Source organism: Tachysurus fulvidraco, chromosome 15, assembly GCF_022655615.1.
Source record: "Tachysurus fulvidraco isolate hzauxx_2018 chromosome 15, HZAU_PFXX_2.0, whole genome shotgun sequence".
Classification (NCBI taxonomy): domain Eukaryota; kingdom Metazoa; phylum Chordata; class Actinopteri; order Siluriformes; family Bagridae; genus Tachysurus; species Tachysurus fulvidraco.
This window is the reverse complement of record NC_062532.1, coordinates 20,318,334-20,334,924: the sequence shown is the minus strand read 5'-3', so window position 1 is coordinate 20,334,924 and position 16,591 is coordinate 20,318,334. Positions and strand designations below refer to the sequence as shown.

The following is a 16,591-nucleotide window of genomic DNA, read 5'->3' as shown; positions in this document are numbered from 1 at the left end:
TTTGCACTAACGCGACGTCTCCGGCTCGGTGGAGGGTTGCCATGGTAACCTGTAGTTGCCATGGTCCCCCAAGACCCGTTGGATCCCTGTTTGCTAAGGGATCATTAGAGCAGCGCGCCGGCCGTGTCGTCGCTGAACGATCTACTGATACAGGTTTTATAGACAGGGAGATGACGAGCAGGGGTTTGTCCGTGTCTCAGGTCTAATTCCATCTCACAGTTCTCTCACATATCCCACTTGCTCTCTCTCTCTCTCTCTCTCTCTCTCTCTCTCTCTCTCTCTCTCATTGTTTTTCTTTCTTTGTGGCAATACTTCTCTCTGTCACATCGACTCTGTCTCTTTCTTTTGTTTTACTCTCTTTCTGTCTCACTTTCTCCATCTTTCCATGTCTCTCTCTCCTCGTCTCTGTCTCTCCGTCTGTATGTCTTTGCCCCCCCCCCTTTAGATTGTGGCATATTTTTAACTGTCTAGCCCTTTGTTTTTCTTTGTGTCTTTGTTTACGTCTCCCTTTCTCTATGTTTTTCTTTCTCAGTTTGCCGCTGTCTCTGTGTCTGTCATTGTTTTCCATCTCTCTCTCTCTCTCTCTCTCTCTCTCTCTCTCTCTCTCTGCATCATGTCACTTTTCACCTCCCTCCTCATTCCAGATCAGTTTAAACCGAAGAACGCACACTCGCCCTCTGTATGTCACCCTGTGTGTATATAATAACATGGTAATTGGTGTCTGTAGCCGGTCTGTTGCCATGTACAGTGTCTCAGTCCCTCAGTACGGTTTCCTTGGACAGGCAGCACCATGGGATCAGAGACAAACAGACATTATTTGGGTGTTGTTTTCATTCTCGGCACAGCAGTGACTCTGACAGGGTAGTGGCATGTTAGTAGGTGTTCTGCTGTTATTTTAGACACAGCAGCTTTCCTGGGGATTTGTAAACATCTGATTTCAGTACATAGTCTACTTTTAGAAAATATAGTGCACCTATTCGTACTATTACACAATATTATTGTGTTCCGACAAAACAGCTCTGACCCCACAACAGTTCTGGTGTGCTGTGGTATCCGACTCCGGCCGATGCTAAACTTGCTTGTCCGGGACATCCGACGGACGTTATAGGTCAAAAGCTCATGCACCTCAAACCATTCCCGAACTGTGTTTGAAGTGTAGCAGGGACCATTATCCTGCTGAATTAGTGACACTGACATTAGGGAATACTGTTAGCAAACTTATGTGTACTTGGTTTAGGTAGATGCTGCATGCCAAAGTAACGTCCACATGAACGCCAGGTTCGAATCTCGAGGTCTCGTGTGCATCACTGAGCCTTGGGTGTCGATGACCCCAGGTGAAAAGAGTGGTTGGGATGTGGTAGGTCAGTGGTTAAGGTGTTGGACTACTGTTTGGAAGGTTTGGAAGGCTGCCATTGTAATAAGATAAACAATGTTATAAATGTCAAACCTGATCGGTATATACTGTATGTGATGTGTGTTACAGGTGCTGTCTCTGGGAGCCGACGTGCTGCCCGAGTACAAACTGCAGGCGCCACGCATCCACAAGTGGACGATCCTTCACTACAGCCCGTTCAAGGCCGTATGGGACTGGCTGATCCTGCTGCTCGTACTCTACACTGCCGTGTTCACGCCGTACAGCGCCGCATTCCTGCTCAGCGAGCACCAGGACGAAGGTCGAGCCGACTGTGGCTACACCTGCAACCCGCTCAACATGGTGGACCTGGTGGTGGACGTCATGTTCATCATCGACATCATCATCAACTTCAGGACGACCTACGTGAACCGCAACGACGAGGTGGTGAGCCACCCGGGCCGTATCGCGCAGCACTACTTCAAGGGCTGGTTCCTAATAGACATTGTCGCGGCTATCCCTTTCGACCTGCTCATCTTCAGATCGGGCCCAGACGAGGTGAGCGGAAAGGGAATGAGAATGAGAGAGATTTTGTTACTTTGAACAAGTTAATGTTTTTAATACCCTTCCCTAAAACTCCTCCCCCAGCCCCAAACCACCACTCTGATTGGCCTGCTGAAGACAGCACGGCTGCTGCGTTTGGTGCGCGTGGCACGAAAGCTGGACCGGTACTCGGAATATGGCGCAGCCGTCCTCTTCCTGCTCATGTGCACCTTCGCGCTCATTGCCCACTGGCTGGCCTGCATCTGGTATGCCATCGGCAACGTGGAGCGCACGGGGTTTGCTCGCGGAGGTACCTTGAAGATCGGCTGGCTCGACAACCTCGCTGAACAGATCGGCAAACGCTACAACGAGAGCGACGCCTTATCCGGACCCAGCATCAAGGACAAGTACGTCACCGCGCTGTATTTCACCTTCAGCAGCCTGACCAGCGTGGGCTTCGGCAACGTCTCGCCAAACACCAACCCAGAGAAGATCTTCTCCATCTGCGTCATGCTCATCGGCTGTGAGTAGAACGGGTTCTCGAATTGCGTCGGAATTTCACACGGCGGAATAGATTATAGCATCAGCGATATACATGACTCGAGTCTACAACTGACGCGAACACGCGACAGATACACGTGCGTAATTATTCATCGTCGTCATACTTCAAACAGTGTATTAACAATATATTAACGATTCAGACAGTCCATGTGCTGTCTCCTCAGGGAAGTCGTGGCCTAATGGTTAGACAGTTTGACTACTAACCCTAAGGTTGTGGGTTCGAGTCTCGGGCCGGCAATACCACGACTGAGGTGCCCTTGAGCAAGGCACCGAACCCCCCCCCAACTGCTCCCCGGGCGCCGCAGCATAAATGGCTGCCCACTGCCCCGGGTGTGTGTGTGTTCACGGTGTGTGTGTGTGTGTGTGTGTGTTCACGGTGTGTGTGTGTGTGTGTGTGTTCACGGCTGTGTGTGTGCACTTTGGATGGGTTAAATGCAGAGAACGAATTCTGAGTATGGGTCACCGTACTTAGCCGTATGTCACGTCACGTCACGTCACGTCACGTCACGTCACGTCACGTCACACTAGTTAGTAGTAGGAATATAATCAGCTGTGTTGTGGTGTGATGACGTCACCCTGTCACCTAACACCGTGTCCTAAAGTGTTTCATTTCCTTTCAACACCAGACATGTGCCAAGTATTAGACTTTAAAATGTACTAAACCAATAACATTATATCATTATGAAAGTGACAGTGACGTGACAGATGGCTATGTATGGTGACCCGTACTCAGAATTTGTTCTCTGCGTTTAACCCATCCAAAGTGCACACACACAGCAGTGAACACACACACACACACACCGTGAACACACACCCGGAGCAGTTCATAGCTATTTATGCTGCGGCACCCGGGGAGCAGTTGGGGGTGGGGGGGGGTTGGGGGTTGGTTCGGTGCCTTGCTCAAGACTCGAGACTCGAACCAACAACCTTAGGGTTACGAGTCAGACTCTCTAACCATTAGTCCACGACTTGCCCCAGAAGTCGTGTCTGTCATGTTAGTGACAAAGCGCAGAGTTTAATCACGTCTCCACACAGAACACAGATGACGTGTCGCGTTATTTATATCATGATTGTCCATGTAATGTGGACCTTATGTACATATGTGATATTTACTAGAATTCTCTCTCTCTCTCACACACACACACACACACACACACACACACACACACACACACCACACACACACCACACACACACCACACACACACCACACACACACCACACACACACACACACACCCCCACCCACACACACACACACACACACACACACCCACACACACCACCCACACCCACCACAAAAAAACAACACACACACACACCACACACACACAACACACCTACACACCACACACACAAACAACACACAAACCCACAGCAACACCCACGCCCACAGCGCACACCACCACCCACCAGACACACACCACACCACCAAGCCAGCACACACACCCCAGCACTCCCACACACAACACACATCACACAACCACACCCACACGACCACGACACAGTCACACACACACCAAACACAACAAACCACACAAACTACACACACACAGCCACCACGAAAAACACACACACACACACACACACACACACACCACACACACACACACACACCACACACACACACACCACACACACACCACACACACACACACACACACCGCAGCTCTGATGTATGCCAGTATCTTCGGCAACGTGTCAGCTATAATCCAGCGTCTGTACTCGGGCACCGCTCGCTACCACACACAGATGCTGAGAGTGAAGGAGTTCATCCGCTTCCACCAGATTCCCAGAGGCCTGAGGCAGCGGCTGGAGGAGTATTTCCAACACGCCTGGTCTTACACCAACGGCATCGACATGAACGCGGTGAGGAGATCTCTCCATCACACACATCCATCTCCAGAGCCTGTTTATCTCTCTCTCTCTCTCTCTCTCTCTCTCTCTCTCTCTCTCTCTCTCTCGTTCTTCGTCCTCTCTACTATCTGCTCTCTCTCTCTCTCTCCTTTATTGCTATCCTCTTCTCTTACTCTCTCTTATCTCAGCTTCCTACTCCTCTCCCTCCCTCTCCTTCTCTCTCTCTCTCTCTCTCTTTCTCTCTCTCTCTCACCCTCTCTCTCTCTCTCTCTCTCTCTCTCCATCTCCCTCTTGTCTTCATTTCTGGTTTCTCAGTTTTTCTTTTCCCTGATCTCCTTATCCTTCTGCCTTATTGTTTTTTTTCCTCCTTGTTCTTGCTCACTGTCCTTGAGCTACTCGTTTATTTTTCTACCGCTTATTCCTCTACCTGCCTTCTCTCCGTTTTGTTTTCTGTCATTTACTCCCATTAATCATCTTGTCATTCCTTCTCTCTTTGTTAATCTCTCTCCCTTTGCTTCTGAACTCATCTTTCACCGGTCTGTACATCCCTCTCCCTTCGTCTTTTTTCCGTCCCTCACACGTGTGTGTGTGTGTGTGTGTGTGTGTGTGTGTGTGCAGGTGCTGAAGGGTTTCCCCGAGTGTCTGCAGGCTGATATCTGTCTGCATCTGAACCGCACGCTGCTGCAGAACTGCCAGGCGTTCCACGGGGCGAGTAAGGGCTGTTTACGAGCTCTGGCCATGCGTTTTAAAACTACCCACGCTCCCCCGGGGGACACGCTGGTGCACAGTGGAGACGTGCTCACTGCTCTCTACTTCATCTCCCGCGGCTCCATCGAGATCCTCCGAGACGACGTGGTGGTTGCCATCCTGGGTACTGGAGCTTCTCAGTGCTTCGCTCAGTCATCCTCTCTTTATACATTATATCACTCTTTACTTTTTTTTTTTCTTCACATTCCGATTTCTTTCCCTCATATTTTCCATTTTTCCTTTACACTTTCATTTTCTTTTCTTTTCTGTTTTCTTTCCGTTTTCTTTTTTGTTCTTTGCATGTTCCTGCCGTTTCTTTCCTTCTTTTTTTTTTCCAAAAAAAAAAACTTATGTTCATGTCATTGTTTTATCTTCCTCCTTCTCGTTTCTCATTTCTCCCTTTGCCCTTCACTTTCTTTCATTCTTTTTGTCTTTTCCTTTCCCACATTTGATTTTTTTTTTGATAAATAAATAAATAAATAAATAAATATCATATTTTTACTCCCACTCTGACAGCCTTGATGGTTTCTCTGTAATTCTTCCCCACTTCCCTCTCTGGACTGTCCTGATGATGCACAGTGACGTCATGCGCTTCTGCTTTATTGATCATGCCATATTGATTATCTCCAGGCCAAACATCCAGCCGGGTCACACTGTCAGCACCGTCTATAGATTAAAAAACCCATTTACTTCTGTCTCGTGTTGACTCGCTCGTTTCATCCGAAAATAAAACCCCCTGTTTTTTTTTTCTCCTCTCAGGTAAGAACGACATCTTCGGCGAGCCCATCAGTCTCTACGCGAGGCCTGGGAAATCCAACGCCGATGTCCGGGCTCTGACCTACTGCGACCTGCACAAGATCCTGAGGGACGATCTGCTCGAGGTGCTCGACATGTATCCCGATTTTTCCAACTGCTTCTGGACCAACGTGGAGATCACCTTCAACCTCCGAGATGTAAGGAGAACTTTTTTCAAAGCTGAGGGGAAACGGGTAGCTCGTGTCCCTGCTGATTAAGCGTTGATATACAGAGACGTGTGTGTGGTTGTGTACGTTACTCGAGCTTGTATGTATCAGGCACACCGAATTGTAGAGCCGGACCCTGGTGAGGAGTCAGACTGCGGTCACAGACGAGCACAGCACAGGAGACACTCCATCCATCGCAACAGACCGGGTAAGACCGTGTGTGTGTGTGTGTGTGTGTGTGTGTGTGTGTGTGTGTGTGTGTGTCTGTGTGTGTGTGTCTGTGCGTATGTCTGTGCATATGTCTGTGTGTGTGTCTGTGTGCGTGTGTCTGTGTGTGTCTGTGTGTGTCTGTGTGTGTCTGTGCATGTGTGTGTGTGTGTGTGTGTGTCTGTGTGTGTGTGTGTGTGTGTGTGTGTCTGTGTGTGTGTGTGTGTGTGTGTGTGTGTGTGTCTGTGTGTGTGTGTGTCTGTGTGTGTGTGTGTCTGTGTGTGTGTCTGTGCGTATGTCTGTGTGTGTGTCTGTGTGCGTATGTCTGTGTGTGTGTCTGTGTGTGTGTCTGTGTGCGTGTGTCTGTGTGTTTGTGTGTGTCTGTGTGTGTCTGTGTGTGTCTGTGCGTGTGTGTGTGTGTGTGTGTGTGTGTGTGTGTGTGTGTGTGTGTGTGTGTGTGTGTGTGTCTGTGTGTGTGTGTGTGTCTGTGTGTGTCTATGAGTGTGTGTGTGTGTGTGTGTGTGTGTGTGTGTGTGTGTGTGTGTGTGTGTGTGTGTGTGTGTGTGTGTGTGTGTGTATTTGCCTACACAGGTCTGATCTCTGTGCTTTTGCTCGCTTCAGATGGCACGGATAGAGAAGAGTCTTATCCAGACCAGACATGCGGCTCCATGGGGAACCACAAGGGGGAGCTGCTGCGTGCACACTGGGAGGAGCTGTGCAGCAGCATGAGTGCCACCTCATTGTCCAGTGAGGAGGAGATCAAACACTCACGGCCAACACGGGGAGACGTGGACCCTCCGGAAGTGAGGGAATATCTCTCCCCTGTGGTCAACCTCCTGCCCCCCGGCCCTGGACAAGGGGGAGCTCATACCCTTTCAGGTACATAGAGAGAGAGAGAGACAGAGAGAGTGTGTGTGAGAGAGAGAGAGATAGAGAGAGAGAGAGAGAGAGAGAGAGAGAGAGAGAGAATGAGAAAGAGAGAGAGAGAGAGAGAGAGAGAGAGAGAGAGAGAGAGAGAGAGAGAGAGAGAGAGAGAGAGAGAGAGAGAGAGAGAGAGAGAGAGAGAGAGAGAGAGAGAGAGAGAGAGAATATAATAACACCTCTGAGTTCACTGAGACTGACATGTACTCAGGCCACACCTCCTTTACTGGGACTATTAATAAATTAAATAGCCATTTCTTGTGTGTGTGTGTGTGTGTGTGTGTGTGTGTGTGTGTGTGTGTGTGTGTGTGTGTGTATGTGTGTGTGTGTGTGTGTGTAGATATACCAGACTCTCTGAACGTCTCAGGGTTGTATGGCTGCTGGTCCGAGCGCAGGCAGAGTCAGAACACAGAGAGGCCGAGACACTTGTCCACATCAGCACACACCTGCTATCGTCATCACCAGCGTGGCGCAAATGCTGAGGAGAGACCGAGCGATCTTCAGTCCCGCCTTGAACTGCTGCAGTCTCAGCTGAACCGGTCAGTGCACACACACACACACACACACACACACACACACACACACACACACACACACACACACACACACACACACACACACACACACACACACATTTCTTTTACATCTGATGTTTTCTGCTACATTTTGATTTTGATCTGCTTCCGTCAGCTCTGTGGTTTGCTCGCTGCTCACGCCGTCTGTCTCTGTTTCCTGCTTTCTCGTCACTCTCTCTTCGTCTCAAACTCATCAGTACTCTCACACTATCCCTGCACTAACACACAATCGTTCTCTCTTTCTTTACGTTTTCTGTCTGCAGACTGGAGACGCGGATGACGGCCGACATTAACGTGATCCTGCAGCTGCTCCAGCGACAGATGGCTCAAGTGCCACCTGCTTACAGCTCCGTGTCTCCAGCTCCAGCGGTCCATCACCCCGCTCCTCCATCCGACCTGTACGGGGCTCCGATTTTCCACCCTGCGACACCTACCACTCCTACCGAACACGTCAGAGAACCAAAACACTCCTCCACCGACACTGTGAGTGTTAAAGGGTTTCTGTTCACAGCTCCTTGACCCTCGGAGAATCAACAACATGAGGATTAAAACTGTATCACCTTTCAAATGGGGGGTCAATCGGATTGTGTGGAAGCCTGAGGTTTAATGAACAGTAATATTAAGTAAACTCCGTCCAGGGTGTATCCTGCCTCGATGCCTCGGAAAAGTGGTAGAAAATGAATGAATGAATGAATGAATGAATGAATGAATGAATTAAGTAAAGGAAAAGCAAAACAAAGTGTGACGACTTTTTTTTTCTGACCCTCTCTCTTCATCCCAGAGTCCACAGTCGGACAGCTGTAACCCAGAGTCTCACGCGTCCCTGTCCAGCGGCATCCACCTCTCCGCAGCCACAGACGACACCATGTCCATGTCCCCGGAGACTGACACAGAGCCGTGTGTCCCTACGAATCTCTACATCCCTGAAAACCTGCAGCCTCACCTCAGCCTGCGTTCCCCTTCTCTCCCTGAGCACCTGGACGGCCCGAGCAGCCCGGGTGACACGTCACACGTTCCGAGGCACCTTTCCGACCCCGGGCTCCCGGGCAGCTAGAGTCCTGAACGTCCTGCACCGTCTTCTCATCTCCACTGCTGGGCCACACGTGCGTCCAACATTAACCCTACTTAAGGATGGACCGGACACGACAGAGCCGCAGTCCTCCTCCTCTTCCTCCTGCTCCTCCTTCTGCTTCTCCTCCTTCTTCTCTTCTTCCACTTTTTCTTTACTTCTCAGATCTTCAGGAGACTGTGCGCTTCAAACGAACTGGAAGCCACGGACACAACGTTCATCCGCATCAGAGCGGAGACGACCCAGAGACAAACACGCTCGCTCGGATAACACAAAACAAAGCAGTCGTGTGTCTCCCTGAGCGTACGCACAACAAAGCACGGATCGACTCTGCCGTGAGGACGGAGCGCAGAGGCGAAGGTCTAACCCCCGAAGTACCCCGAGTGACCCCTTACGAAGGCTGATTCTGATCGTTTTACCGTTTTAACGAATCGAATACGACTTAAAGGTCAGCAGCTAGAGAGAGACGGCGTGTTCCGACAGCGAGTTTATTCGACGCTAATCACGAGATCACGCGCCGAACGTCCGCCGTTTATTTTACGATGGATCTATCGCGAAAATTTAAAATTAACCTAGATTATTAAGCTTTTCACAGGAAACAGGAAGTCGTTTGTAAAATCCGTCCCATCGTCCTTCCGACAAACTAAAAGCTCAGCGTCCCAGAATGCGACGCGACCACGTGACGGAGGTTTAGCATGAAAATCTGTTTCAGTTTGAGGAGCTGGGAATAAAGAATAAAGCACTAAAGCACCGCTGCATCGCCCACTTTAGCTAAACACGATTCACAGAGGGTATAGAAAAGGACACCACACCCCCACCCCACCCCCAATTCAAGAAACAGGTCAGAAAAAGAATAAATCAGTGAGAGTAAAGGAGAAGTCCATCGGTGTAGCTAATCATCGGCACATTATACACACTGACCGAACGGCATCTTTACGGCACATGACGAAAGCGAGACTTTAAGCTTCTCCAAGCACAGGAAGTGAGAGCGGTCGAGGCGAGTCGGACTTAAATCACACTCTTATTACTTAGCAGCTCAGTGTTCATATCTTCCAGCTAGTTTAGAAGGTGGAGAAGATCCGAGCGCACAAATACGACAGCACATGGATTTTATCTGTATTTTATTGAGGTGTCCAGACGCCTGACGTTACCTCCGAGCTCCAATTCTGTTCTTTTCTGTAGCTCTTGGAGATTATTTTGAGCTCTTCTCGAGGCCGGGATTTGCTAAGAAACACAAGGAGAGCTTTCCTTTTCTCGCTCTTTCTCTCTCTCACCGGATTTGAACTTGTATGAGTCACTGATCGGTTATCACAACTGTCATGTCCGGATCTTAGAGATCGTCCCTGAGAGCAAAATATCTCGGGCATTTTTGAACTGTGTGCATCTCAAGGATCAGTTACGAACCTCAGAAATGTATTTTTAGTGTATAAACGTTTCAGTCGTCTAATGATTATATTCTAGAGAATGAAGCATTCAGGGTTAAAAGACCCGACACATCAGGCACCACTGACACAGAAGTGACACAGAACTGACTCAAATGACACAGATATGACAGAGGACTTGATTCAGAACTGACTCAGCCTGATACAGACCTGCCTCAGCCTGATACAGAACTGACACAGAACTGACTCAGCCTGATACAGAACTGACACAGAACTGACTCAGCCTGATACAGAACTGATACAGACCTGACACACAACTGACTCAGCCTGATACAGAACTGACTCAGACTGATACAGAACTGACACAGAACTGACTCAGCCTGATACAGAACTGATACAGACCTGACACACAACTGACTCAGCCTGATACAGACCTGCCTCAGCCTGATACAGAACTGACACAGAACTGACTCAGCCTGATACAGAACTGACACAGAACTGACTCAGCCTGATACAGAACTGATACAGACCTGACACACAACTGACTCAGCCTGATACAGAACTGACTCAGACTGATACAGAACTGACAGCCTGATACAGAACTGATACAGACCTGACACAGAACTGACTCAGCCTGATACACAACTGACTCAGCCTGATACAGAACTGATACAGAACTGACTCAGAACTGACTCAGCCTGATACAGAACTGATACAGAACTGATACAGAGGACGAAGAACTGATAAAATCGATAGACTGTGGCTTAGTTATAAAAATGAAAAAGAAGTGTGTGTGTGTGTGTGTGTGTGTGTGTGTGTGTGTGTGTGTCAGGTAACATGTCACAGTGTATTTGAAGTGTGTGTCATGTAACACATCACAGTATATTTGAAGTGTGTGTGTCGGGTAACACATCACAGTGATTTTGGGGTGTGTGTGTGTGTGTGTGTGTGAGAGAGAGAGACATGAAGGATATGAATGTACATCAGATTCTTTGCCTGACTGTTAAAGGTTTACCAAAAAGCACAGAATTTTTTTTTTTTTTTTTAGATTAAAGTCTATTTATAACACAGCGTGATGGTGTGTGTGTGTGTGTGTGTGTGTGTGTGTGTGTGTGTATCAGTTCCTAAATAAAGCTCGAACACCCTCACAGCCAGTGGTGTTAAAAGCTCCTCCATGTTAGTTTAATTGTGTTAATAGTGAAATTGATTGATTTGTTGTTTTTATAAAGACACCTAACATATGATGGGTTTGTCTCAGGTGAGTCTCCAAGCCCAATAAAGGATGACCAAAAAAACTGGAAAGGAGAAAACAAAAAAAAATCTAGTATTCATTTGACAATTTACATGAAAATTGGCGAAAATAATCTGTAAAGAAAATCGAAAATCTAAAAAAATTTAAAACAATAATTCTAAAAAATATCTAAGTACAAAGTAAAAGTCTCACAACTTTACCTCAGCTCCAGTTTGTAACTACTAAATAAAAGCATTATTATTATTATTATTATAAATTAGGTGTGTTGTGGGATAAATGACTATGATATTGATTTTTAATTGTAGTTTATTATATTCTTTTGTTTTTAATTAATTATCATCCAGGCAGAAGTTTCATTCCTGATCGTGTTGTGTTTGGAGTCGTGTTCGATCGTGCGATCGTTTATTCTGCGTCCTGAAATGTTGCTTGACGGAAAACGTTTTAATAGAAAATGTTAATGTAGAAAATCAGAATAATGATAAAAGCTTTAACAATAACAATAATAATAATTAATAATAATAATAACAATAATAATAACAATAATAATCCCAGCAGCCTCACGCTGCTCCTGTGGCAGATGAAAGACTCGAGCTCACCGGAGTGGAAGAACGATGCGAGTTTATTAATAGAAAAACATTGCAGTTGTTCACACAGATGTAATCACATACACACTTCTTTTCACATAAGAGGGAACAGTTCCTGAACAGTTCCTGAACCTCTTACGACGAGCTCGCTGTGAAGAACGAGAATCTGTATGCAAAAGTTACATGAACGCTTTCCTCTAGCTTATTTATAATATTTATATACGTATGTACATCTCTCACGTCGAGCACGAACATGCTTTTAAACTAAAAAAAAAAAAAGTGAAGAAGAGTGAACTTCTGTGAAGTGAAGTGAGGGAGAAAGGATTTTCTTGTCGTTTTTTTTTTGAAAAGTGGTGCGAATGCGTCGTTCCTTTGTAGCCTGCGCTCCGTCTTTCCCTTTAATCCTGTTGTGATCGGCGTCGGTGCGGCTTTTAAAAACAGACCTGCTGAAAACGGAGACTTGTGAAACCGTTGTGTTGTGTTGCTATGACAACTGCCCAGACAAGCTAGCTACTCCGGTCGTTTGAATGAGACGCGAGCGCTCTGGATGATCGTTAACGGAAGGAGGAGTGCTTGGTGGTAAAATTCGAATGGTTGGAGGACCTCAGACACGATGCTGATTTTTTTTCCTTGCAAACTGATTAAATACAGTATCGTACTGAGTGAGAAATCAGTGCTGCTGCTTCTTAACTAGTCTTAATCTTCTACTTGAAATGCAAGATGCATTACACCGAGTAACATCTTTATTTAAAAACAAAACTAAAAAAAAAACACTCTGGTCTCTGAATGCAGAAATATCTACACACACCATCGCTGGATAACTAGACTTCGAACCGATACGAGACGATCGGAACGTCTCGAACACGAAGAGGTCGACACTTCATATAACGTACGGATGAAATAAACACAAACGCTCATGTATGCATCTATAAACACATTCTCACACACACATACACACACACACACACACACACACACAAACACACACGCCCAGAATCCTGTCCTTTAGCCGAGTCCTCCTGCCATCTCCACTCCTTTACAGCAGCACAGAAACCAGACCCCAGCTCTGGCTCCAGGTCCGACTCTGGCTGCTGCTCCGTTGTTGTGGCTCTCGCTGGGACTGGCCCCGCTCTCTGTGGTGGTGTTCATGGTGGTGGTGGTGATGGCAGGAGAGACGGGGTCAGTAGCAGTGGCGGCCTCGGCGGCACTGTTAAACACGCAGAATCTCCAGACAGTTGTTGTAGCAGATGGCAATCCAGTCGGGCTGAGTGGACGCCCACTGCACGTTGTTGATCTCACCCTCGGCTGTGTAGGCCAGGATCGGGTCCTCGATGGCGCGAGGCATCTGCTGGATGTCCCATATCAGGGCCTGGTGATCGTCCGCTACATGGGTGGGGCGGGGTTAGAGAGAGAGATAGAGAGGGAGGGAGAGAGAGAGGGAGGTGAGGATACATGCAAAGACATGCACTAATCAAGTTACATTTAAGCCTGTGGTGCATTTCACTTTTAAATACTTCAGCAAAACACACTGTGTGTTTTTCTGTGTGTTACAATTTACTACTTCTTATTTATAATTAGTATTATAATGTATTATAAGTGTGTTACCTGCAGTACAGATGTGGCAGGAGGAGTGAGGGGCCCAGGCGATGCCGTTCACACACGCACGGTGGTTGTTGAGCCGAGCCACAGGCGTGCACGGCACACGCACATCCAGAATGACCACCTGAGGAAACACACACACACACACACACACACACACACGCCAAGTTAACGCTCAGAGTCGACTACTTTATGACTCTCGACTCTCCCAGATGTGTGTGAGGTTACCTCCATGCCGTCCATTGCCATAGTAGCAAGGTAGTTGGGGTCCTGCTTGTTCCAGCAGAGGCGGAGCAGCGGGTGGTGCTGAGGATCCTCGTAGATGATGGTGCTGTGCTCCAGGTGACGGAGGTCGAACATGCGCACTGAGCCGTCCGCTCCGACCGAAGCGAACATATCGCGTCCTCCACCTGCACGGCTGAAGGCGATGTCATACACCTGCATGTCACCACACACACACACACACACACACACACGTTACACTGTAGGGGTTTAGACTCATGCGTATGAATACACAGTAACAGACGCGGAGCGTCAGCGTCACCACGACAGAGCCTGGATCTCACCTCTTTGTCGTGGGCGATCAGCTGGGTCTTGACGTGTCCCGACACCTGGTTGACTCTCCCCAACACCTGTCCTGTCTCCAAGCCCCAGATAGTACAGGTGGTGTCAATACTGGAGGTTCCTAAAGGAGCACAAGATTCAAATATGAATATCAGACAAAAGCAAGTGAGGATTCATCCACCATCCATACATAGGGTATACATAGAACAAAGTCCTCAGTGCGTTTTCATTATTCACCTGTTAACATGAAACTTGAAGCTTTATATTAAAAATAAATAAATAAATAAATAAATAAATAAAGGAAAAACATTTGCCTAAAACACATATAATAAGAATGACTTTACACAAAATAAGATTAACTACATGCTTCTGGTTTTCTAAATACTCTCCCAAAATCAAGACATCATGGAAGTGATTCTGGACACGAACAGGAACAGAACGTATGCGAGAGAATCTCACCCAGAAGGTTGGGATCCACCTCGTTCCAGTCGAAAGAAGTCAGAGGAGCGCAGAAGTCGGAGTTCTTGTTGTTGTTGAGGAGGCATTCGAGACGCGTCTCTGTGTCATTTACCTGGGGGTGGAGAGAGAGATAAGGAGAGTGACAGCGTGAGTGTGTAATGTGGTAATGAGTTCATGAAATCACATGTTCGTACACACACACACACACACACACACACACACACACACACACACACACACACACACATACACCTCATTTATGCCTATAGATTTTGGGCTTTTATTTTGCCATCTGTTTATTTGTTTGTTGATCTTAGCATTTTGTTTTCATTCCTTGTCCTTTTAAATGCTTTGACATGACAATGCCATTACAATAAAACTGATTTGAATTCAATTGAGAGAGAGAGAGAGAGAGAGAGAGAGAGAGAGATGCAGGTTACAGACCCTCCAGATACGAAGGTAATCTCCGCTGGTGGCCAGCAGGTCTGGGTAAACACCCTTGGTGTCTGGGATCCACATGATCTTGGTGGTGGGGTACGGATGATCAAACGTGTTCCTGCACACAAACTCACTGCTCTCCTCATCCAGACCCACGAGCTGCACCTACACACACACATACACAAACACACACTATTACAGCCACATAAGAGTTTAAAACAAAACACACAGCAGTCCAGGAGCCATGGGCCCTTTTAGAATTACACCATGGGTTTAATTAATCCAGTTAATCTGATTTATCCAATTGTGTCTGTTAACATTCTTACTCAATACCCAAGTACGACGTCTAACAGACGAGACGCCGTGTTGGAGTTGTAGATGGAGCTGGTCTTCAAAAATGGTCTTTATCACACCATATAAACACACACATATAAAACACCTTAGTCAAGAAGGCAGGACACGCCCACGTTGCGGGGGGCGGGGCATATACAGTCTAGTTTGAGCATTTCATTGGACGAACACAAACGTAGTGCAAGATGAGTCAGGGGGATAAAAATATCGTTTTATTTTGTATATAATGTGTTATTAAAAAAATAAATATATAAATACGTGTGTGTGTGTATATACATACACACACACACCTCTAGGTTTCTGTGATGCTGCAAGATTATATTAAAGACATTTTTAAAGTCATATAAATACACTTAAGGATAAAAAAAAAACAACTTAAGTAACAGGAAGCTAATCCTAAACAGAGCTAGATAACGTTTAGCTAATCGACCTGACGGCTATGTTTACGACCGCAATAGCTCGATTTATGTCTATTTGTTCAGCGTGTAATGTGAACGGTGGGTGTTAATAAAAGGTGTAATGAAGATAAAGTGTTAACCTTGTTGTTATATTCCTCCACAAAGCTGCCTAAAGCCAGTCGAAAGCGTTTATCAGGCCGGACGCTCCAGTTCATGGCGTAAACCGTCCACGGCGCCTCGTATTTATAAATCTCTTTCCTCTTACCGTGCAGAGACATGTTTCAACAACAAAGATGCAAAAAACAAACAATTAAAATCCTCCAGGAAGCAACAGCGAGGGAGATTTGGGAGACGAAAATGTCCCGCGTTACTATTTTTTTTTTCTTAGACAAAGGCGTCTGTCATGAATAACAACACCGTGCAGCAGCAGCAGATTAGCACCGCGGCTAAATCACCGGATTAGCCGTTTCCGTTTCACACCTAAAACTCTAAATCACAGGCATCGTTTTATAACCTGACTGATATTAGATCAGTACGACGTTTAAACGCTCTGCATAAATCCACTTTTCGGGGCAACAGAAGCGAGCAAAGAGGACAGAAGGTTTTTCGTCAGAAAATGTCTTGAGTGATTTCAAAATAAAAGTCGCGACCTGATGCAGTAAAATGTGTCTGAGAGATGATAGATTGATTTAGATTTATATATGTAAAAAAAAAAAGACATTCTTAAAAAATTAAATAAATAATGTGATCTAGGATTTTATAAGTAAGCGGC

The 16,591-nt window shown here is 46.7% G+C and overlaps 2 protein-coding genes across 3 annotated transcripts; one reads left to right on the top strand and one right to left on the bottom strand.

The window, feature by feature from the left end:
• The first annotated feature begins 1,267 nt into the window (after positions 1–1,267).
• kcnh6a (potassium voltage-gated channel, subfamily H (eag-related), member 6a) lies at positions 1,268–11,245 on the top strand. The gene is made up of 11 exons (XM_047801147.1): positions 1,268–1,357; positions 1,484–1,909; positions 2,000–2,417; positions 4,124–4,323; positions 4,930–5,182; positions 5,818–6,011; positions 6,132–6,228; positions 6,849–7,106; positions 7,489–7,687; positions 7,987–8,206; positions 8,505–11,245. Exons 1-11 carry the CDS (start codon positions 1,268–1,270, stop codon positions 8,775–8,777), a joined length of 2,628 nt encoding a protein of 875 aa, XP_047657103.1. The 3' UTR covers positions 8,778–11,245.
• Positions 11,246–12,027: 782 nt separating this feature from the next.
• On the bottom strand, positions 12,028–16,449 carry dcaf7 (ddb1 and cul4 associated factor 7). 2 transcript variants are annotated; one of them, XM_027161093.2, is made up of 8 exons: positions 15,960–16,449; positions 15,404–15,472; positions 15,077–15,235; positions 14,633–14,744; positions 14,176–14,294; positions 13,838–14,047; positions 13,616–13,733; positions 12,028–13,393 (listed from the first exon to the last, which is right to left on the bottom strand). In XM_027161093.2, the coding sequence occupies exons 1-8, from the start codon at positions 16,095–16,097 to the stop codon at positions 13,221–13,223; spliced, it is 1,098 nt and encodes a 365-aa protein (XP_027016894.1). In that variant the 5' UTR covers positions 16,098–16,449; the 3' UTR covers positions 12,028–13,220. The 2 variants fall into 2 exon arrangements, with proteins under 2 accessions (XP_027016894.1, XP_027016895.1); XM_027161094.2 differs by lacking the exon at positions 15,404–15,472 and having other exon boundaries at positions 15,960–16,448.
• Positions 16,450–16,591: the final 142 nt, after the last annotated feature.